This window comes from Salvelinus fontinalis, chromosome 34 (assembly GCF_029448725.1).
Source record: "Salvelinus fontinalis isolate EN_2023a chromosome 34, ASM2944872v1, whole genome shotgun sequence".
NCBI lineage: Eukaryota > Metazoa > Chordata > Actinopteri > Salmoniformes > Salmonidae > Salvelinus > Salvelinus fontinalis.
This window is the reverse complement of record NC_074698.1, coordinates 17,630,147-17,654,253: the sequence shown is the minus strand read 5'-3', so window position 1 is coordinate 17,654,253 and position 24,107 is coordinate 17,630,147. Positions and strand designations below refer to the sequence as shown.

At 42.9% G+C, this 24,107-nt stretch overlaps 1 protein-coding gene across 2 annotated transcripts; it reads right to left on the bottom strand.

The window, feature by feature from the left end:
• Window positions 1-1,046: 1,046 nt before the first annotated feature.
• Window positions 1,047-22,034, bottom strand: LOC129833360 (ral guanine nucleotide dissociation stimulator-like 1). Of its 2 annotated transcripts, XM_055897906.1 has the most exons (17): window positions 21,610-22,034; window positions 16,785-17,074; window positions 16,034-16,078; window positions 15,778-15,947; window positions 15,520-15,677; window positions 15,175-15,411; window positions 14,912-15,015; window positions 14,259-14,343; window positions 13,288-13,359; window positions 11,699-11,785; window positions 11,508-11,540; window positions 11,026-11,147; window positions 10,558-10,647; window positions 8,610-8,736; window positions 7,883-8,143; window positions 7,392-7,506; window positions 1,047-7,139 (listed from the first exon to the last, which is right to left on the bottom strand). In XM_055897906.1, the coding sequence occupies exons 1-17, from the start codon at window positions 21,631-21,633 to the stop codon at window positions 7,000-7,002; spliced, it is 2,160 nt and encodes a 719-aa protein (XP_055753881.1). In that variant the 5' UTR covers window positions 21,634-22,034; the 3' UTR covers window positions 1,047-6,999. The 2 variants fall into 2 exon arrangements, with proteins under 2 accessions (XP_055753881.1, XP_055753882.1); XM_055897907.1 differs by lacking the exon at window positions 16,034-16,078.
• Between the last annotated feature and the right edge of the window lie 2,073 nt (window positions 22,035-24,107).

Sequence of the window (24,107 nt, the reverse complement as noted above, 5' to 3'; positions counted from 1 at the left end):
TACTCTACCTCAAGTGAGCAATACCTCGAGACTTCTTTAATATTAGACATCGCTCACCAGCTGTTATTGACAAAAAGACCCCACCACACACACACACCCCCCCTCGTCTTACCAGAGGTAGCGTCTCTGTTCTGCCGGTGCATGGAAAATCCCGCTAACTATATATTGTCCGTATCTTCGTTCAGCCACGTCTCGGTGAAACATAAGATGTTACCATTTTTAATGTCCCGTTGTTAGGACGGTCATTTATCAGTGATACAGCTGTAAACGTGTATTATTATTATTATCCATATTTTGTCTTTCACTTCTTTTTTTACCTGCACTCTTGGATCCCGGAACATAACATTTTAGCTGTACCCTGCAATTACATCTGCTTCCCTGTACTTGTGACTAAACACAATCTAATCTAATCAAGAAGCTTCGTTTCCCTATCACTATGAAAAACCCAGCAGCGTTGCAGTACTTGACACACTCAAACCGGTGCGCCTGGCACCTATCCCGTTCAAAGGCACTTAAATATTTAGTCTGCCCATTTGACCTCTGAATGGCACACATACAGGATCCATGTCTCAAGGCTTAAAAATCCTTCTTTAACCCATCTCCTCCCCTTCGTCTACACTAACAGGTGACATCAATAAGGAATCATAGCTTTGACCTGGATTCACCTGGTCAGTCTATGTAATGGAAAGAGCAGGTATTCCTAATGTTTTGTACAATCATTGTATATCACTCTAAAATGGGTGTGAATACTTTTGAACAGATTTCCAAAATTAAAATCACTTGGACCTGATTTGCTGGTGTTTTTAGTATTTTATGTCCAACAACTAAAACAAATAAACGTGTATTCTTTTTTTTCTTTCAGAAACTTGGGGGGTCTAAATAAAATCATTCCACCAGTTTGGGAACCCTGAATTACATCATGAATATAAGTGCCAGTCTTACAGAATGCTGTGCTTTAGCCTATATATTCAGATATATGGAAACCAATAATCTTAGAATCATAAAGTGAAATACAGTATAATAAATGTTGACATAAACACAGAAAAGGGTGTTGAGAAACTTTATTTGGAGCAGAGAGACAATGAAAATGGACAGCTCAGTAAAAGTGAGATGTCCTGTTGCTTGAATCATTCAGTTTTTTCATGTTTGCAGGATTTTCACATAGCACTGTACAAGCCATATATTTAACACTTCCTCTTTAGTTTACAATTACTTTTAACGCTATTCATCTCAAAGAGACAACTAAGCAACCTCTGAGAATTCAGTTTTGGCAGATTTGTAATATACATTAGATTTAAATCTGGGTTCAAATGACCCATCTGCAAGCCCTGAAAGGGGTACGTCAATGCTCTGGCAGATGAAAGGGGTACGTCAATGCTCTGGCAGATGAAAGGGGTACGTCAATGCTCTGGCAGATGAAAGGGGTACGTCAATGCTCTGGCAGATGAAAGTGCCTCGAGTTATTTATAGCACCTAAGTGTTTGAATTTCTTTTCACTTTTTTTCAGAATGTTACATAACCAATTTGGTTCAATCATAGTGGAAAGTTTTAATATATTAAACACTTATTTGCATGATAGTCCTTCTAAACATCTAAATTAAGCTACTGTAGTGTCATACACTGATTTTTAAAAAGCATTTTGGAAATGCCTATCAATCGGTGATTCATCTGGCATGGTTTAGAATGTACACTAAACAAAAATATAAATGCAACATGTAAAGTGTTGGTCCCATGATTTCATGAGCTAAAATAAAAGATTGCAGACAAAAAGCTTATTTTGCTCAAACTTTGTGCACAAATTAGTTTACATCCCCGTTAGTGAGCATTTTTTCCTTTGCCAAGACAATCCATCCACCTGACAGGTGTGGCATATCAAGGAACTGATTAAACAGCTTGATCATTACACAGGTGCAGCTTGTGACGCGGACAATAAAAGGCCAGTCTAAAATGCGCAGTTGTCACACAAGTAGCATACTACTCGCCAATGTCCAGTCTCTTGACAATAAAGTTGATGAAATCCGAGCACGGGTAACATTCCAGAGAGACATCCGAGATTGTAACGGTCTCTGCTTCACGGAAACATGGCTAACTCAAGAGACGCTAACGGAGTCGGTGCAGCCAGCTGGTTTCTTCACGCATCGCGCCGACAGAAACATACATCTTTCTGGTAAGAAGAGGGGCGGGGGTGTATGCCTTATGATTAACGAGACGTGGTGTGATCATAACAACATACAGGAACTCAAGTCATTCTGTTCACCTGATCTAGAACTCCTCACAATCAAATGTCGACCGCATTATCTACCAAGGGAATTCTCTTCGATTATAATCACAGCCGTATATATTCCCCCCCAAGCAGACACATCGATGGCCCTGAACGAACTTTATCTGACTCTTTGTAAACTGGAAACCACACACCCCGAGGCTGCATTCATCGTAGCTGGGGATTTTAACAAGGCTAATCTGAAAACAAAACTCCCTAAATTCTATCAGCATATCGATTGTGCTACCAGGGCTGGTAAAACCTTGGATCATTGTTATACTAACTTCCGCAACGCATATAAGGCCCTCCTTTCGGAAAAGCTGACCACGACTCCATTTTGTTGCTTCCAGCCTACAAACAGAAACTAAAACAACAAGCTCCCTCGCTCAGGTCTGTTCAACGCTGGTCCGACCAATCTGATTCCACGCTTCAAGACTGCTTCGATCACGCGGATTGGAATATGTTCCGCATTGCGTCCAACAACAACATTGACGAATATGCTGATTCGGTGAGCGAGTTCATTAGAAAGTGCATTGACGATGTCGTACCCACAGCAACGATTAAAACATTCCCAAACCAGAAACCGTGGATTGACGGCAGCATTCGCGTGAAACTGAAAGCGCAAACCACTGCTTTTAACCAGGGCAAGGTGACCGGAAACATTACCGAATACAAACAGTGTAGCTATTCTCTCAGCAAGGCAATCAAACAAGCTAAGTCCCAGTACAGAGACAAAATAGAGTCGCAATTCAACAGCTCAGACACAAGAGGTATGTGGCAGGGTCTACAGTCAATCACGGATTACAAAAAGAAAACCAGCCCCGTCGCGGACCAGGATGTCTTGCTCCCAGACAGGCTAAATAACTTTTTTGCTCGCTTTGAGGACAATACAGTGCCACTGACACGCCCGCTACCAAAACCTGCGGGCTCTCCTTCACTGCAGCCGAGGTGAGTAAAACATTTAAACGTGTTAACCCTCGCAAGGCTGCAGGCCCAGACGGCATTCCCAGCCGCGTCCTCAGAGCATGCGCAGACCAGCTGGCTGGTGTGTTTACGGACATATACAATCAATCCTTATCCCAGTCTGCTGTTCCCACATGCTTCAAGAGGGCCACCATTGTTCCTGTTCCCAAGAAAGCTAAGGTAACTGAGCTAAACGACTACCGCCCCGTAGCACTCACTTCCGTAATCATGAAGTGCTTTGAGAGACTAGTCAAGGACCATATCACCTCCACCCTACCGGACACCCTAGACCCACTCCAATTTGCTTACCGACCCAATAGGTCCACAGACGACGCAATCGCAACCACACTGCACACTGCCCTAACCCATCTGGACAAGAGGAATACCTATGTGAGAATGCTGTTCATCGACTACAGCTCAGCATTTAACACCATAGTACCCTCCAAACTCGTCATCAAGCTCGAGACCCTGGGTCTCGACCCCGCCCTGTGCAACTGGGTCCTGGACTTCCTGACGGGCCGCCCCCAGGTGGTGAGGGTAGGTAACAACATCTCCACCCCGCTGATCCTCAACACTGGGGCCCCACAAGGGTGCGTTCTGAGCCCTCTCCTGTACTCCCTGTTCACCCACGACTGTGTGGCCATGCACGCCTCCAACTCAATCATCAAGTTTGCGGATGACACTACAGTGGTAGGCTTGATTACCAACAACGACGAGACGGACTACAGGGAGGAGGTGAGGGCCCTCGGAGTGTGGTGTCAGGAAAGTAACCTCACACTCAACGTCAACAAAACAAAAGGAGATGATTGTGGACTTCAGGAAACAGCAGAGGGAGCACCCCCCTATCCACATCGACGGGTCAGTAGTGGAGAATGTGGAAAGTTTTAAGTTCCTCGGTGTACACATCACGGACAAACTGAATTGGTCCACCCACACAGACAGCGTTGTGAAGAAGGCGCAGCAGCGCCTCTTCAACCTCAGGAGGCTGAAGAAATTCGGCTTGTCACCAAAAGCACTCACAAACTTCTACAGATGCACAATCGAGAGCATCCTGTCGGGCTGTATCACCGCCTGGTACGGCAACTGCTCCGCCCACAACCGTAAGGCTCTCCAGAGGGTAGTGAGGTCTGCACAACGCATCACAGGGGGCAAACTACCTGCCCTCCAGGACACCTACACCACCCGATGTCACAGGAAGGCCATAAAGATCATCAAGGACAACAACCACCCAAGCCACTGCCTGTTCACCCCGCTATCATCCAGAAGGCGAGGTCAGTACAGGTGCATCAAAGCAGGGACCGAGAGACTGAAAAACAGCTTCTATCTCAAGGCCATCAGACTGTTAAACAGCCACCACTAACATTTAGCGGCCGCTGCCAACATACTGACTCAACTCCAGCCACTTTAATAATGGGAATTGATGGAAATTATGTAAAAATGTACCACTAGCCACTTTAAACAATGCCACTTAATATAATGTTTACATACCCTACATTACTCATCTCATATGTATATGTATATACTGTACTCTATATCATCTACTGCATCTTGCCATCTTTATGTAATACATGTATCACTAGCCACTTTAAACTATGCCACTTTATGTTTACATACCCTACATTACTCATCTCATATGTATATACTGTACTCTATACCATCTACTGCATCTTGCCTATGCCGTTCTGTACCATCACTCATTCATATATCTTTATGTACATATTCTTTATCCCTTTACACTTGTGTGTATAAGGTAGTAGTTGTGGAATTGTTAGGTTAGATTACTTGTTGGTTATTACTGCATTGTCGGAACTAGAAGCACAAGCATTTCGGTACACTCGCATTAACATCTGCTAACCATGTGTGTGTGACAAATAAAATTTGATTTGATTTGACAATGCCACAGATGTTTTGAAGGAATGGGCAATTGGCATGCTGACCTCAGGAATGTCCACCAGAGCTGTTGCCAGAGAATTGCATGTTAATATCTCTACCATAAGCCATCTCCAACGTTGTTTTAGAGAATTTGACCGACGTCCAACCGGCCTCAGAACCACAGACCATGTGTAACCACGCCAGTCCAGGACCTACACATCCGGCTTCTTCACCTGTGGGATCGTCTGATACCAGCCACCTGGACAGCTGATGAAATTGAAGAGTATTTGTCTGTAATAAAACTCTTTTGTGGGGAAAAACTCATTCTGATTGGATTGGCCTTGCTCCCCAGTGTGTGTGCCAGTCTCCCAAGTGGGTGGTCCTATGCCCTCCCAGGCCCACCGATAGCGGCGCCCCTGCCCAGTCATGTGAAATCCATAGATTAAGGCCTAATGAATTTATTTAATTTGACTGATTTCCTTATATGAACTGTAACTCTTGTTGCGCTTATATTTTGTTCAGTATATTTGTATATTCAATTGACAAGTGCACACAGCCTTGCCTGACTACTCAAACTGAATTCTTCCGCTGCTCTATCGTTGGTAACAGACTTCAGTCTGAGAGTGCAATCATTGAAGTCATTTGTGGCGACATCAAAATGAGGGGGGTTGTACAAAACAAGGCATCAGCGGTTGATCATCTATAACCCATCAGCATATCAAAGCCAATGACGAATTTTAAAACGCCAATTTACCCATTTGTGTTCTGGCTCTGGCCCAACCCATCGGTTTCTGGGACCAATCAGACGGTCTAGAATGGATTTCCATTCTAGAAATCATCAGGGAGGTACTCAGATCCAGACTCATTGCGGAGGAGAAACTAACGTCCATGGGCGTGGCGTTTGGTCGGAGTAAGGAGTTTGGGTAGCTAGGCAACACAGCCATGGAGGCCCACTTAATCATCAAGAGCATTATAGGAGACAAATAGAAAACAATGTAAAAAGAACAGGAAAAAAATAACGAAGTATTAACACTGAAATGCAATACAGAACCATTTACAACACACACATTATTATCACCATCATTTAAACTTTGACAGTCTGAGTCCATAAATGTTTGTCAGTGTCCCCTCTACAGCAACTGACTGTAGCGTATGTGGAATGCTATCCAGTCAGTCATGGCAGCCCCTCCTTTCGCACGCACAGCCCCAATCAGTATCGCCATGACGGCGGGCTGATACCCTGGGGAACATAGTGATCCGGGTGAGAACATTCCCATCCACTTCTCAGGTGGCAGTGGCAGGCCGTCTCCTGTGACCTAATTCCCTTAAGGCTCATGGGTTGTCTCTCCCTGTTGGGAAACGTCAGTCATCTCTCTCATTAAAACAAATAGGTGACTGGTTTTGCTCAGAGGAGAAGAGACAATAGGAAACAACTATTACGTGTCTGTATATTGGTGTGTGACTGAGGGAGAGAGCATCACAGTCACTGCTGATGCTGTTCCAATGTGACTCCTTTCCACAAAGTAAAGCACCTCAAGGAATTCTTTGAGGAATGTTGAGTGTTCAATGGTGGAATTCATGTAGAGTTCGCTCCACCAATAAATAAAAGGACATTCTGTTCAATGGGTTTCAAAATGTAGCCCCAAATCTGTTGTCATCAGACGTATATACACAACACGTGTATTTTACATGAAGTGCCATCATACTATCATCTTCCACCTGTTCCTCTCATGGCACCCACTTGACAACAAACCAAACAGGGGTATGTCCATCATGGAACATTTAAACATGATTTTTGTCATAAAAGAAAGTTATTAAAAACAAAACTACAAACAGCAAAATGTCTGTACAAAATCCTTTGAAGTCCTGGTTTGCAGTTACTCATCATTGCCATAGAACAGTGTTTACTTTGAATAACGTCCAAGGCTGGAAGTAGCGCACAGAGGTTTCTTTTGACCCTTTGGACACTGGTGCAGAACAAAGTCAAAGTTCGCCGACGTGCACATGGCGTAGAAGACGTTAGCTTTGTCCGGAATGAGTAACTCTGAAAAACAGAAGATGTGGGGGTTGGTATGAGAAAGGAGAATATTACATACAGTATGCGTACACTATTAAAAAGTCCTCTTCAATCATTCCAGGACAACAATATCTTCAGTAATATTTCTACTGTAGTTCAGTACAGTTAATGCTAAACTATAACAACTATCTTTGCTTGACCAACACTGATCTGCACAGTGATGTGGCATCTTTGAGTGGGCATATGTACAGTGTTAGAGCATTGATTGTTTTATATCACCTCTTTCCTGGGAGATCAACTGTGTGAGGGTAAAGTCTTGACAGGTCAGGTGCTCCAGGTTGTGTTTTTCCAGGGCCCTCTGGATCACCTGGGCAGTTTTGTCCTGACTAGTCAGCTGAGAAGGACACAAGTTAAACAAGCAGTTCATATGCTGTAATGAGGAAGCAAAGGGTATGGCTGCAAAATCTCCCTTCAACCAACCAGAGTATCTTAAATAACACAACCCCCCCGACTTTGCTGAAAAATGTACTTACTACGACTGTGATATGTGGTTGTCTCACCTACCTATCTTAAGATGAACGCAATAACTAAGTCGCTCTGGATGAGAGTGTCTGCCAAATAACTAAAATGTAACCAACACAGCAGTTCTTATCTTAGTTTTCATCATAACCAAATGTACAGAGCTAGAGTACTATACACATGATCGCTTTTACATTTCCGTAACAGGACCCCAAGATAATCCCTACCGCCAGATCACAACCCAAGCTCACCAGGATGCTCTTGTACATGTTGCCGTTGCCAGCCTCCACACTGACCCTCACTATACAGGAGTCAGCCACCTGTCTGTTGTAGAGGGGGAGGGAGGTCATGGACACAGAGCGCTTGTGATGAGAGGCCAGCATGGGTTTAGGGTGGGCAGCCACTGGAGCAGAGAGGTCAGGCTGAGAACTGGAGGAACAAGTGGATGGAGTGGAGCCATCCAGGGAGGAGGGTAAGGCCTCCGCCACATTTTGACAGGAGCTGGACAGAGACTGGGACAAGGTAGAGAGACAGAACATGCATGAGTGCCATTGGAAATAATGAATTAGTCTTTCAGTTTGTCTGTCTGAGACATTGACCTCAGCACATTTGTGGACAACTGAAGTATTGAGCCATGCTTCACCAGAGAGGCATGTGCTAAGCAAACACCACTCCTGCTTGGCTTCAAGGACCTGGTCAATTGACATTCCAGTTCTCAAGGACATCAGTTTCGATGAGATGTCAATGGGGATCACTGTTATGAATGGGAGGGTATATAAAAAGCCACATAATGGCAATTACTTTTGAATTGCTTCATGTTGTAACTACTGGTATTAGTAAAGTGTAACTAGAGGATGTTTTGTAGTACAGTGTGTTCTATTAAAACATTTGAAACAGCTTTAACCAGGGTGAGCAATGACTGACAGAAAGAGAGAGACAGTCAGAGGCATGTCTAAAGGGGATAGGAGAGAGCTGTACCTGCAGTCTGAGTGTGGAGGGAGGGGTGGAGGGATCCTCCATCTCAGAGCCACTGGACCCCGAAGACGACACACTGATCTGGTCTGCATGGGTTTTCCTGCTGGATCCCTCACTCACTTTCAGGAGTCTGCAAATACACACAGTTAGAACTTTCCACTAAATTAACAAATGTGGTCAACGTACACTAGTAAAACCTTAAATACTGCATTTTGTCATTGTTCTTTTACAGTTCTTGTTTATTTACAACAATATTACACTAGTTGTATACAGTTGGAAGTTTACATACACTTAGGTTGTTTTGTTACAAATGTCTTGTTAACAAACTATTGTTTTGGCAAGTTGGTTAGGACATCTACTTTGTGCATGACACAAGTCATTTTTCCAACAATTGTTTACAGACAGATTATTTCACTTATAATTCACTGTATCACAATTCCAGTGGGTCAGAAGTTTACATACACTAAGTTGACTGTGCCTTTAAACAGCTTGGGAAATTCCAGAAAATGATGTCATGGCTTTAGAAGCTTCTGATAGGCTAATTGACATCATTTGAGTCAATTGGAAGTGTACCTGTGGATGTATTTCAAGGCCTACCTTCAAACTCAGTGGCTCTTTGCTTGACATCATGGGAAAATCAAAAGAAATCAGCCAAGACCTCAGAAAAACAATTGTAGACCTCCACAAGTCTGGTTCATTCTTGGGAGCAATTTCCAAACACCTGAAGATACCAAGTTCATCTGTACAAACAATAGTACGCAAGTATAAACACAATGGGACCACGCAGCCGTCATACCCCTCAGGAAGGAGACGAGTTCTGTCTCCTAGAGATGAACGTACTTTGATGCGAAAAGTGCAAATCAATCCCAGAACAACAGCAAAAGACCGTGTGAAGATGCTGGAGGAAACAGATACAAAAGTATCTATATCCACAGCAAAACGAGTCCTATATCGACATAACCTGAAAGGCCGCTCAGCAAGGAAGAAGCCACTGCTCCAAAACCAACATAAAAAAGCCAGACTACGGTGTGCAACTACACATGGGGACAAAGATCGTACTTTTGGAGAAATGTCCTCTGGTCTGATGAAATCAAAATACAACTGTTTGGCCATAATGACTATCATTATGTTTGGAGGAAAAAGGGGGATGCTTGCAAGCCGAAGAACACCATCCCAAACGTGAAGAACGGGGGTGGCAGCATCATGTTGTGGGGGTGCTTTACTGCAGGAGGGACTGGTGCACTTCACAAATTAGATGGCCTCATGAGGAAGGAAATTTATGTGGATTTATTGAAACAACATCTCAAGACATCAGTCCGGAAGTTAAAGCTTGGTCGCAAATGGGTCTTTTAAAAAAAAATGGACAATGACCCCAAGCATACTTTCAAAGTTGTGGCAAAATGGCTTAAGGACAACAAAGTCAATGTATTGGAGTGGCCATCACAAAGCCCTGACCTCAATCCCATAGAACATTTGTGGGCAGAACTGAAAAAGCGTGTGTGCGCAATGAGGCCTACAAACCTGACTCAGTTACACCAGCTCTGTCAGGAGGAATGGGACAGAATTCACCCAAGTTATTGTGGTAAGCTTGTGAAAGGTTACCTGAAACATTTGACCCAAGTTAAACAATTTAAAGGCAATGCTACCAAATACTAATTCTGACCCACTGGGAATGTGATGAAAGAAATAAAAGCTGTAATAAATCATTCTCTCTACTATTATTCTGACATTTCACATTCTTAAAATAAAGTGGTGATCCTAACTGACCTAAAACAGGGACATTTTATTCGGATTAAATGTCAGGAATTGTGAAACTGAGCTTAAATGTATTTGGCTAAGGTGTATGTAAACCTCTGACTTCAACTGTATATTAGAGATGGGGTGAATACTTTTGTCTTGATTAGAATTAAAAAGCTGGCAACTGCTGTTAAGAGAAGTGTTCAGTACTCACGAGGACAGTTTCTTGCTGAGCAAACGGTGGCTCCAGGCGCTTGGGGAGCAGATGTCTATTGGAAGCTCCATGTTTCTGGACAGTTCATAGCTGTGGCAGAACACATAGAAAACACTTTTGAGGCCTGAAGTCAGGGTGGACTTGTCTAAATGTATACAGCCTTTTGTTCCAGCCCTGCACTAGCACATCTGATTTTAAAAGCCTAAACACACTGCAGCCTTGTGTCAACCCCAGCTCTAGATGGGTTTTCTATAAATTTCCTTAACAGGCAAAACCAGGGTAGGGATTATGTTTACATGTCATTTGAGTAGTACATTTGGGTATACAGTATATTAGAAAGGGACAATTCAGGTTGTATAAGGGGTTTATTGGCCTATAAGGGGCATCATTTTAAGACATGATTAGGCACCATTAATCCTTACAAAGCTCACCAGCTCTTTATCTCCTCATCGATCTACAGGTTCTCACCTCTCCTGGTCAGTGAGCAGCTTCTGGCCCTGCAACCAGGCAGTGATCCTGGTGTGATGGGGCAGGTTGTACTGAGAGCAGGAGGCTTGGAGCTGCCGGATCTGAGAGAGAATCTCAAACTCCTGCAGAGAGAGAGGGAGATCATGAGCGCATGTCAGCTGTGTGGTTGTTATGTAACTTGTCCTGAACTAGTAACACCTGACAACACTTTTAACAGTCATGGGGCTCCAATAAAAGCTGAGAGATAGTAATTTAGAGCAGTAAGCAAACATCCTTAAGCATAAAGGTGTGCACTTTTTCCTTCGGCATGTCAAAGTACCACTAAAATGTGGTGGTGAGTGTACCACCAATTCAATGCATGTCATGTCCTATAACAAGGGTGAAATATTTAGACACGTTTGTACTGCATCTTTTGTTTTCTTTACGTAAAATCCTATTCCCTACAGGCTTAGAGACCGAAGACAGAAACAGCAACAACTTACCCTCCTCCTCTTTTCAAAGTTTATGAGGTCCCCCTGTCAAAAATAGCACAACATGCTATTATACTTGACAATATGGAAGATTTATTATCAATATTAAACATTAAGATAGCAATCCGCTATAAGGTAAATATAGAATGAACTTAAAGTAGCTGCCATAACTGAGCAGTCTGTTTCAATGGCTGTTTGCTTACCTCCACAGTATCTGGTAGAGCAGTGTCCAGCATTGTGAGGATAGTCAGGTATGTGCCCAGGTAAGGAACCACCCCACCGGAGGTGCTCTGAGGAGACAACAGTACAGAGACAGCATGTCAGCAGAGGATTCTAGTAACACAGCTTTAGAGAGAATGTGCATATGATGCTAGAAAAGGTATTGGTCTATGATTACTGTCCTTTCATAGCCTAGTAATCTGTGGCCATTTGAAACATCAGTGGCTAAGAATAGGATGGCTTCCTCTTGCCACACATGACTCTCTGTCTTTGAATAGATTCTTCCTCTAGGGAAATCACTGTAACCTCTTGTGGGTTAAGAGCTGATGGGGTTAGGGGGCTACATGTGACTTCAAGAAGCAGAAACTGCCCCCGCAAAATACTGAGTAGACAATACTAGAATCCTTCCTCCCCTTTCCACCACTCCCCTGGTAGCAGCTTATAATAAACGTATTTTTTTTTAACTTTCAGATACACAGAATTCTGCTATCATTTCTATTTTATTTTATACCCCCCTTTTTCTTGATATCCAATTGCGATCTTGTCTCATCGCTGCAACTCCCCAATGGGCTCGGGAGAGGCGAAGGTCGACTCATTCGTCCTCCGAAACATGACCCCCCAAGCCGCGCTTCTTTTTTTTACCCCCTTTTTCCCCCAATTTCGTGGTATCCAATTGGTAGTAGTTACAGTCTTGTCTCATCGCTGCAACTCCCGTACGGACTTGGGAGAGGCGAAGGTCGAGAGCCATGCGTCCTCCGAAACACAACCCAACCTAGCCGCACTGCTTCTTGACACAACGCACATCCCAACCCGGAAGCCACCTGCACCAATGTGTCGGAGGAAACACCATACACCTGGCGACCTGGTCAGCGTGCACTGCGCCCGGCCCGCCACAGGAGTCACTAGTGCGCGATGAGACAAAGATATGCCTGCCGGCCAAACCCTTCCTAGCCCGGACGACACTGGGCCAATTGTGCGTCGCCCCCAATGGACCTCCCGGTCGCGGCCGGCTGCGACAGAGCCTGGGCTCGAACCCAGAATCTTTGGTGGCACAGCTAGCACTGCGATGCAGTGCCTTAGACCACTGCGCCACCCGGGAGGCAAGCCGTGCTTCTTAACACCCGCTCAACCCGGAAGCCAGCTGCACCAATGTGTCGGAGGAAACACCGTTCAATTGACGACCGAAGTCAGCTTGCAGTTGCCCGGCCCACCACCACAAGTCGCTAGAGTCCGATGAGCCAAGTAAAGCCCCCTTCAGCCAAACCCTCCCCTAACCGGATGACGCTGGGCCAATTGTGCGCCGCTCTATGGGACTCCCGGTCACGGCCGGGTGTGACACAGCCTGGGATCAAACCCCAGGCTGTAGTGAAGTTGCAACACTACGATGCAGTACCTTAGACCACGACGCCACTCAGGAGGCCTCTGCTATCATTTCTGTCCATTTAATGTTGCATGTAAAGAAGAGAAAGCTAAACTCAAACATAATGACCCCCACTATATATAGATATCTCTCAAGTCTACATATCATGTTTGCAATGTCTCTTACTCAATCTCTCTCTGAAGTATTGCTTACCATCTGTCTGGCAATAGGACATCGCTTGGATATCTTGGGAGAAATGTTATCCATGGCTGTTTGGCTTCCATCCTGAAAAGGGGTCAGATAGAAGCTAAATTCAGTCTGCTTTTATGGCCTTCCATTGTCAACCTATCCACTCATGTGCAATGACCTACAGCATATGCAAAGAGTCAGTCAAATCTGGTCTAGGTCAGAACTTCCATTACCAGCTTATGGGGTCAATATCACATTGGTTGTTCTTAGACACACACACACACACACATCTCATTATGTAAACAATACATTGAGCTTTTAAAATCCATGAAAACGTGAACAAAAGCAGTTTTGTGCTAAGGAACATTTTCATAAGAACATCTGTCAAAACCACAATTTCTAAGAGCCTGTTAATACTGACACAGGGAGCACGTTAAACTATTTTTCTGGAACAGTCCAGTTGAACAAGGGGTGGACCAATACAGTAAAATTAAATAAGGATGTGAGGCAAATTAAGGTGTTTCTCAAGGAACTGCTGGGGAAATTGTCATTAGTGTAGTGTTTGTTGACAATGATGTAAATATCAGCTTATTTGGAAATTCTGAGCAATATGTAGAATATTCCTTTTAAGCCCTCTCCCTGTAACCAGAACGAATGAAGATTTGACACAAACACCCAGAGCCGACAGAAAAATAGAACACCCTCTCTTTTGTTTTGGGACAATGGCTTACTATTAACACACTGTTACGTAATTTCACTAAACATTAACTTGACAGAAAGATGGGTTTTAATAAGTCGTAAAAGTAGAATATCAAGGTGCTTGAAGATGTAAGTAAAGGTCAACTGCTCTCAAAACAAAACACTCCATATTGTAAGTATTTCAACAGTGTCATATCGTCTGCATTATGGTTGCAAAAAGAAAGCATACATTTGTGCAGAGACGCAAGTTTAAAAAATGAAGTTAAATCATTTTCCTTAATGTACTTGATTCTTACCTCCAAACTGATCTCTCTGTTGCTCAACACACAGTTCTCATCAGGGAAGGTTTCACAGAGGTTATCAAAGATGGCCACACTGTCCCTGAAGAAGAACAAACCACTTAAATCAATCCAAAAATAACACTCAGACAAGACACCACTAGCAACTTCATTACAAAAGATATCCTTGAAGCTTCAAAGGGATTTAGAGTTGGTAAGGCATGGCATGTTGACCTAAAATTATTGTTCAACTATTCTTGACTGACACAATAAAAATGGTTTATTACATAGTTATGGCATGAAGTACAAACTAAGGTTAGTTGAATAATGTAGGTCAATTACTAGTAAATAATTTCCTTACTAAGCCTTACATTCTCAGAGGAAAAGGACACCCTTGTTAATTTTTTTTGCCATAGTCCCGTGTGGCTCAGTTGGTAGAGCATGGCGCTTGCAACGCCAGGGTTGTGGGTTCAATTCCCACGGGGGGACCAGGGTTCAATTCCCACGGGGGGACCAGAATGAATATGTATGAACTTTCCAATTTGTAAGTCGCTCTGGATAAGAGCGTCTGCTAAATGACTTAAATGTAAATGTAAATATTCAATCAATGTTATTGGCCCTCTAGCTTCATGACTCAACTAACCCTTGCAGTGTGACCCGACAGTCCGTACCTACACACAGCAGCCCACGTCTTCCTCAGCCTGTAGACAGCATTGGACTGAAGGGCAGACAGGATGGCCCTCAAAGAGGAGAAATTCTTCAGCTGCCGACACTCCTGTTTCAGAAAACAGTCACAAGTTAGAGACTGACTAGGGACTTACAACTGAATGCACTGAGAACCAGGATACAGTTTAACATTTAGATGTGTAAGAATGCTGCACTTGGATTTGAAAATGTATCCCTCAAATGGTCCAAGTTACTAGATGTGTCTGACCTGTCCTACTCTGATCCACTTCTCAATGACGCAGGCCCTCTGAGCTGGGCTGGAGGCCCTGTGGACGGAAGTGGGGCTGGAGGTGGGCCGGCAGAGCAGGGAGGTGATGACTCGGTTGGTGACTGCATTAAACTGAGTAATGGTGGCGCTGACGGTAGCAGACAGGTTCTCCTTCTTGTCTCTCTGGGACCACACACAGCCCAGACACTGGTAGGGAACCACCTTCCCAAACAGCCCCTGAGAGACGCACAGATAAGGAAGGTAAAATGGAAAAAGAGTGTTAACGATCCACTCCTGAGGACGCATATTAAGAGCCAGAAATGATCTGCCATGATTGACACTTACAGCATCCAGTCGGGTGAGCTGTTCTGCGATGGCTGTGACTGAGAAGTCCATGATGTCACCCTGATCCAGTGGGCTGTCCCATTCTAGGCCTTCCTCCCTTGAGCCCTCATCTTCCTGATTAACCTCAGCCTGGGAAGAATGGCCACCAGTATCCATTTCTATTAAAGGGAGAGAGGAATGACAGAAGAGGATCAACAATGGTATCATAATCAAAGGCAATTCACAGAAAAGGTTAGGAAAAACAAGTGAATCCTGTACCTTCTCTCTGGAACTTCTTAAGCAGAGTTTCAGAGCGCTGGGCCAGTGAACAGAAGGAGGACAGGGTGTGCAGGTGGTCCATCAGCAGCCTTAGGGCGGGGTGCTGAGGAGGATCCCGGAAGTCCTCACTGTACTCCTCCAACCAAGTCTGGATCAGGGGCAACAGACGCCTGAGGAGACAACGTGATGAAACAATGTCTTCCCTGTTTCAGAGTCAAGGAAATAAATGTGATCAAGGGAAAAGCAGCCACCTCACCTCCTGTGACATTCACTATTGTACACATCTGAAGCCCCATTGTCCCTGTGAGAACAATTAGGAAGAGTGTCAGACTCATCTAAACTGTGATTGTGACCAACAGGACAGTGGTCTATTCTTCTTCAGACTGTTTTTCTTTGGTCTGTCTCTATGCTTCGTTGTTATCCTGACACTGACCTCACTCTAAACTCAGCGAATAATTGTTGTTGTTGTAAAACCTGTAATGGCTAACTACCTGCTGGGTGCTTATTATCATTACATCAAAGATGCTGAGATAGTCATTTTGTGAGGGAAGCAAGAAAGAAAAAACAATCTGACGAAACTAAGTGACTTTGCATACACAGCGTGAAGTGTTGTTCAAAAACAACCACTCTCGACGTACCCTCTCATCTGTGTCCAACATAACATTCTGAATCCAATTTGGCTCATCTTATTTGTTACTGCGATAACTCGGAATGTGTCAAAAGAGTTGTTTTTGCAAAAAAGGTGGGTGAAGACGAGAAGGCAAAAGAGGGAGAGAGACATTTAGGCCATTTCACCCAAAATGTATTTTATAGAAGATGGGTTTTAATAAGCAGTAAAACTAGAACGTCAAGGTGTTTTCAAACTAAAGACGTCAAACAACCTGCTCACCTCATTTCATACTGTATAATTTTAACAGTGAAATAGCTTCTGCATTATGGTCTAAGACAATGGTCAGGTGAAACAAAACAGCAGTTATGACAACTGTAAACTTAATGACATGGCCCACCTCTGGAAGAGCAGCTCAATGAGTGCACTGGTAGTGGTGAAGGTCTGGTAGGTGGACAGAAAGATCCGTCTGTAGTCGGGCTCCTGGCAGCAGGGGTCCAGAAGGTGGCTCACCAGCCGGTTCAGGGTGGCTGCCTTCAGCCTGCGCACCTTGCAGGTCCGGTACTGGACGAAGGCCACGCATGGCCGGGCCTCGGTGGGGCTGGCTGGTATCTGGACGGGCTCCCGACGCAGGGTGATCCCATACAACGCCCCCTCCTCAAACTCCTCCCCCCACTCCTGCACTGGGTTCTGGGTGGGAAGGAGGAACTCACACGGTGAGATGGGGAGACTGGAGCTCCTTTCAATTCCTTCAATCCTCTATTACTCTTGTATTGACGCATACTGGACTAGACAACTCATTTTTGTTTTTGGAAACACAGAGGTCAAAAGGAGGATCATTAGCAGGTAAAAATAGCCATAGTTGACCACTAACAAACAAGCAGAGGTGACGCGCTGACATGCAAACCACCTAAACCCCCCTGATCCACAGTGATGAGGCGGCTATGAGGCTCACACAACAACAAACTGGACCTCACATGCAACAGACATTTCAGCTCATGTGTACAATAGCTGTCTAGGGGCAGTAGACCACTGACAGGACAGAGCCTACAGACCATAATGACCAGCTTTAAGACCAGATTGATGTTTATGGTCCATTACAGTAAGGCATGCCCGCCTTGTGAGCAAAATGTAGACAATTCACCTGGAAGGTCTGTGATACAGGATGTGCTTTGGGTTTAACAGTTATTCAGCTGACTGGTGAAAAGACAAACTCATGTTTGATTTCTTCACTTCAAAAGTTTAATTCAAATCTCTCTTAGAAACACTGTACTGTTTACGTTAGAGAAAACACTGAGCAGAAATTGAGATATGAATTCAACCACTTTGACAGCATCCCTTTTTCCCCATACATGTTTGCCGATGGAAGAAGTGCTCAGCAAGTGACTTTTTGGACATGAATGGAAAAATATTCTGGAGAGAGGTGCTCAAAGTTTCCCCATTTTGCATACCCCACCATACCATCAGACATCCATGTCTTAATCATTGGAAAAGATACATGGTTAAACAGGGTTGTCAAACTAATTTATTGAATACAAATTATGATAATTTTTTTAACCTTTAACGTAAATGATTACCCAGCCTGTATTCAGGAGCATGTTGTGTCTCAACTGATGGCAGGCACAACAACCTCAGATTATGTCAAATAGGCCAATTTGAACTGTCACGTTCCTGACCTATTTCTGTTAGTTTGTTGTATGAGTTAGTTGGTCAGGACGTGAGTTTGGGTGGGCATTCTATGTTGTCTGTTTCTATGTTGGTTTAGGGTTGCCTGGTATGGCTCTCAATTAGAGGCAGGTGTTTGGCGTTCCTCTAATTGAGAGTCATATTTAGGTAGGTTGTTTCACAGTGTTCGTTGTGGGTGGTTGTCTCCTGTGTCAGTGTTTGTCGCACCATACGGGACTGTTCGGTTTGTTTTGTACATCGTCATTTTGTGTAGTCTATTTTCCCAGTTCGTGCATCCTTCGTGTTTAATGTAAGTACGTCGTCCAGGTCTGTCTACTCCGTTTGTTGTTTTGTTAGTTTATAGTGAAGTTCGTGTTTTCGTCTTTTCTGTAAATAAATATGTCAACTTCAGAAGCTGCGTTTTGGTTCAATCACTATTCCTCCTCTTCGGTTGAAGAGGAGGAGGACTACCGTTACATGAACAAATATATAATTTATGTTTAAGGTTAAAAATATATATATTTTCCAGTGATGAAGACATGGATGTCTCATGGTATGGTATGCAAAATAGGTCAACTTTAAGCACCTATCTCTGTTTTGGCATTCAGATCCAAAAAGTCACTTTCTGAGCACTTCTACAACGGGCAAATATGTATGGAAGGTTTTCTTCAAATCAAAAAGGGGTGCTATCAAAAAGTGGCTGAATTCAAATGGATTTACCCAATTACAACATTTCATACAATAGTCTGCATATTTAGCAGGACAAGGAACTTGACTCTAATGTATGCCAAATAACATTGGTACAGAACAACATGAAAAGGTACACAGCTTGCCTATTGAGGACAAGAGAAATGTGGTACAAAGAGACGGCACCTGGGTCCAATAATTGAAACGACATGATCAAAGAAATCGTAAATAAATCAGCATAATCCCCTTTAAAATATGTAACCTATTAAATCTAGTGGCAAGAAAGAGTATGTGAACACTTTGAAATTACCTGGATTACCTAAATTGGTTAACCAGACTGTTAGTCTATTGTTGTGACCTAGATGAAGATCAGAGCAAATTATATGACCAATTTATGCAGAAATCCAGGTATTTCCAAATAGTTCACATACTTTTTCTTGCCACTGTATCCCTCCACCCACTCCCCCAACTCAGTCCTCCATACAAGTCCGTCACTAGCCCCCAATCAATCTCTCTGTTCTAATACACGCCCATCATATCTGTCCACCGCTTTCTGATATAATTTAGGCTTTCCCCCCTATGTCCCTGTCAGAACTAAACGGTCTGGTTTTAACATTGGCACTAATATTATCCATGTATGATCAAAGAAAATCAGAACATTTTAAGTCATATGCCATCTGACAGACGTGCAGATGCGTATGGTGGGCAGAGCACTCAAGGCACATTATAATCATTAACCAGCTCCTAAATTACAGAGGGTTACTGAGGTACGAGGCAGGCAGACGTGCGTCACAATCTAATTATACACACCTGACAAAAGACCAGGCCAAGAAAAAGAGACACTATTATCAGTGTCGTGAGGGGACCAATATCACACCATTGTCCTTTATGGAATACTGCATTACATTATCTGTAGGCCTACATGAGGCCAAGGCACAGAGATCCTAATTCTATGGGCAAGGATACAACACAGTAACATCTTTATCTTAGTCTTAGGTGCACCAAACTAAATTCAGAACAGACAAGATTTGTCAAATATTGAGACTAAACATAATGATACAAATTCTATCAGGATAGCTCTCGAAAACCCTTCTTCCCCGTATGTGAACTACAATTTCGATGCTTTGTTTAAATGTTTAGAAACATAAATCATAGCTTTCAAACCGGTTTTCGAAACACATTCCGATATGCACCTTATCTTTCATATCAGCGAGAAAAAAAATTCAAATAAGATAACTTACTGTGGTAGTTTAGCACAGATCCACAAACTGTGTGTGCCTCCAGTGACGAACTACACTTCCTCCCCAGTTATGCTTACACACAGGTTAACGGAGAACGCTAGATAGCAATTTAGCACAGGTGGCAGCCTATGTCTTCCGTAAACAAGCAATGTAACATGGAGATATGGCCGTGTAGGAGCACTAACCCCTAAAGGTCGGTAGTACATTTAATTCTCGCCGATATGAAACATGATCCGTGTTTCCAATACCATGCCGCAAGCGATGCGTTTTAACGTTTAGAACGAGTGTCTGGGATCTTAACAAAACTGCCCCGACCAGAAAATACTATTGTCAATAGTTGCTAAAGCAGTTAGCGTCTATTAATCTGTTAACATTATGATATCACCATGTATTGTTGGAAACCAGCTATAGGCCTAAAACTCGTTTTTCCATTCAGGCAGTTTTATCTCATTAATAAATAGACCATGAGACTAAAAGAGGCACCATCGGTCGTCACAGGACAATGATGCAAATAATAGTCTCACTGACTGATATGCATACACTAAATGCAAGGATATACTGTACATCCATGCATCTTGCATACATTGGCAATATGTTGCAGTGTTGCTGCCTTATTCATTAGCTGCACATTAGCCTATTCATAGACGCCTTCTGGCCAGGGAAGTTTTGTTAAGAACCCAGACGTTTGCTCTCAGTGTTAACACTAAGGAAACATACGGACAAGTGGAGGCTGGTGGGAAGAGCTATAGGAGGACAGGCTCATTGTAATGGATGGAATGGAGTAAATGGAACGGATTCAATCGTGTGGTTTCCATATGTTTGATACAATTCAATGAACTCCATTCTAGCCTTTACAGTGAGCCAGTCCTCTTATTACTCCAGCCTCCTCTGATGAGGACCTTTGTCTTCTCAGGTATCTGTTTCATATCAGCAAGAAATAATAGTAGTTTAAAAAATATATATATTACACTACTACCCACCTTTATAGGGTTAGGGTTCCCACACAGCCATATTTCCATGTTACAGCGCTTGTTTACAGAAAACAGACAGAAGACAGAGTCCACTGCCTATGCTAATTAACTGCTTCTCCAAACACCTGTGTGTAAACAGAAGACTGACGCCACAAAGTGTTGTCACTGAAAAATACTGTCTGCTGCAACTGTGTTAAAACCGGTTTAAACCGTGTATATTAAGCCTATATTTTGATCTGACATGAAAGTAGAGGGCTTTATGTTCCTAAAAATCATACCGCAATTGTGAATCGATTCACGTTTAGATGGTGTATTTGCCTGCCATAACCAATTCACCTCGAAACAGAACATCCAAGGTCCTTAGATTATACGGAGTAACGTTAGGCTCATTTAGTCCATTATTGGGCTATAGCTACACATGTCTATAACGCTCTGATAAGAGCGCTGTCTGATTTATGACCAACAGGTGTCAGAAGAGAAATTAGGCTATTAACCGCATATGACTCTGTTCAAACAGTGCATAACCCATGATTCAAATAGCCTACATTACATTATAGTTTCTTAAAATACAGTAAAACTAATAAGATAATAACTTTATCATTTCTAAATGAAACGCATGTCGTACAACCACAAAATTCTTATGCACATCATTGGAAATTACCATTGATATCTCCCATTTTCCCATCTCGTCAGTCACCGCAGAACGTTTATGGTGTGATAACTTCCATCTTGTTCAAACTAAGTGTTGAAGCTGAAAATACACATCCACTTCGAAGGAGTTGAAGTTTACGGCTGCATGGTGATATTAATAAATATTTTATAGAAACTTCTTTCTTTAAACTACATATTTTTAAAAAATATATCATGTATTTTTTTTTTATCTGCGTACTATTCGTCACATTTTGCGGTCGCATACAAGTTACACGCTATCCGTTGTCAAGAGCTTCCCATAGTTGATTGTCAGGCAGATCAATGAGCTACACTAGCTCGGCACCTAATGCCAGTATCGGTATATTCTTCAAGGCGAAGCTTGGCGTTCTTGCCTGTAACTCCCAGCTTTTATGCAGTGGGTGGCGGCTATGGGAAGAATAGGCTACTCATTTGAGTGCGGTCTTGATGAAAGGGGTGTGCTCTCTGGTCTACTCTTCTGTATGGGTTTGCATATTTCCTAAAAAAAAAACTACATAATCATCTGATCGAAACTCGAGCTCATTGCTTCTGCAAGTTCATCTTCTGGTGAGTTTTATTGTGATGATAAAGAAAAAAACCTGGATGCTGAAACTAAAATCTGTTGTTGGCAGCTCCGCAACCTATATATTCTACGGAAAACAAGGGTGGCAGAATGAGCACAATGATAATTAGGGATGATTGGGGTAAATTGAGCGAAAGGGGTAAGTTGAGCCTCCCTTGTTTCTAGGAAACCATACACACAATTGATAATTTGACCAAATGTTTAGGAAGAGGTCATTTCATGGAGTCTGTGAAGGAAGAAACCACATGGAAAAAGTGGTAAGTTAGGTCCAAAAGATTTTCAGCAAGTCAAATGCATTTGTGTTAGAGGTTTCATGACACTTGTATCTAAACCAAAGTAGATCCTTTTAAGTGTTCTATACATCAGTTGGGGTCCCTATAAGCTTCAATTCGAGGTCCTAAACCTAGCATGAGCGTGCATCCTTGTAGCTGTGTGAGCTAATATAGTCAAAGTGTTTGCCTTGGGGTAAGTTGAGCCAGTGGCCATGGGGTAAGTTGAGCCAGTGGCCATGGGGTAAGTTGAGCCAATGGCCATGGGGTAAGTTGAGCCAGTGGCCATGGGGTAAGTTGAGCCAATGGCAAGTTGAGCAAATGTAAGTGTTTTCTTCCCATGCGTTATGCAAGGCATTGTTGTTGGGAAATGAGGTAAGAACAGGGCCTGACTTACGATTAAGGTGTTTTAAAAGTACAACGTCTTTGTTAGGTGTTAAGCCTATGTTAAAGGATGCTTAAAATGATTATAATACAAAAGTGATTGTGTTAAATTGTGTTTGAGAAATAGATAGATATGGTTTTAAAAAGGTGGTGTATTTCATTCAGTACATACATTTGTAGGTGGCTTAACTTACCCATACCCATGGTAAGTTGTGCCAAGATAATTTTTGGGGGACAAGCTGTGTTTTCAAAACTAATGTTTACATGAATTCTGATTATTTCCAGGGATACACATCATCCTGAAATATATGTAGATATAATTATTAGAAAGAATACTATATTTCCCTTGTCGGAATGACGCTGAATGTAAAAAATGGCTAAACTTACCCCACTATCCCCTATTGCAAATAAGGACAGAACACAAAAATGTTTTATTTCTCTCCCAAAACACACCCACACTGGCCCAGAGTCTGCTTCCTCCATTGGATAGTGCTTGTCTGTTGCCCCTTTTTCATTCTTAACAGCGAGTTGACAGTCTGGAAGACAGGTGGACAGACAGAGAGCATTGATTTGGTTGATTTGATAAAGCATGTGTGGGAAACAAATCCTGATTTCAAATTTCCTGAAAGAAAGGTCTATTTTTGGTAAGTCTCAAATTAGTGAATTCAACTATCTATGGTGCATCTTCTTGAACCTGTTTTTTTTATACTGAACAAAAATGTAAATGCAACTTGTAAAGTCTTGGTCCCATGTTTCATGAGCTGAAATAAAAGATCCTAAACATTTTCCATACATACAAAAAGCTTATTTCTCTCAAATTTTGTGCACAAATTTGTTTACATCCCTGTTAGTGAGCATTTCTCTTTTGCCAAGATAATCCATCCACCTGACAGGTGTGGCATATCAAGAAGTTGATTAAACAGTATGATCCTTACACAGGTGAACCTTGTGCTGGTGACAATAAAAGGCCACTCTAAAATGTGCAGTTTTGTTGCACAACACAATGCCACAGATGTCTCAAGTTTTGAGGGAGTGTGGAATTGGCATGCTGACTGCAGGAATGTCCACCAGAGCTGTTGCCAGAGAATTTGTTAATTTCTCTACCATAAGCCTCCTCCAACACCATTTTAGAGAATTTGGCAGTACGTCCAACTGACCTCACAACCTCAGACCACGTGTATGGCGTTGTGTGGGGGCGAGCGGTTTGCTGATGTCAACGTTGTGAACAGAGTGCCCCATAGTGGCGGTGCGGAT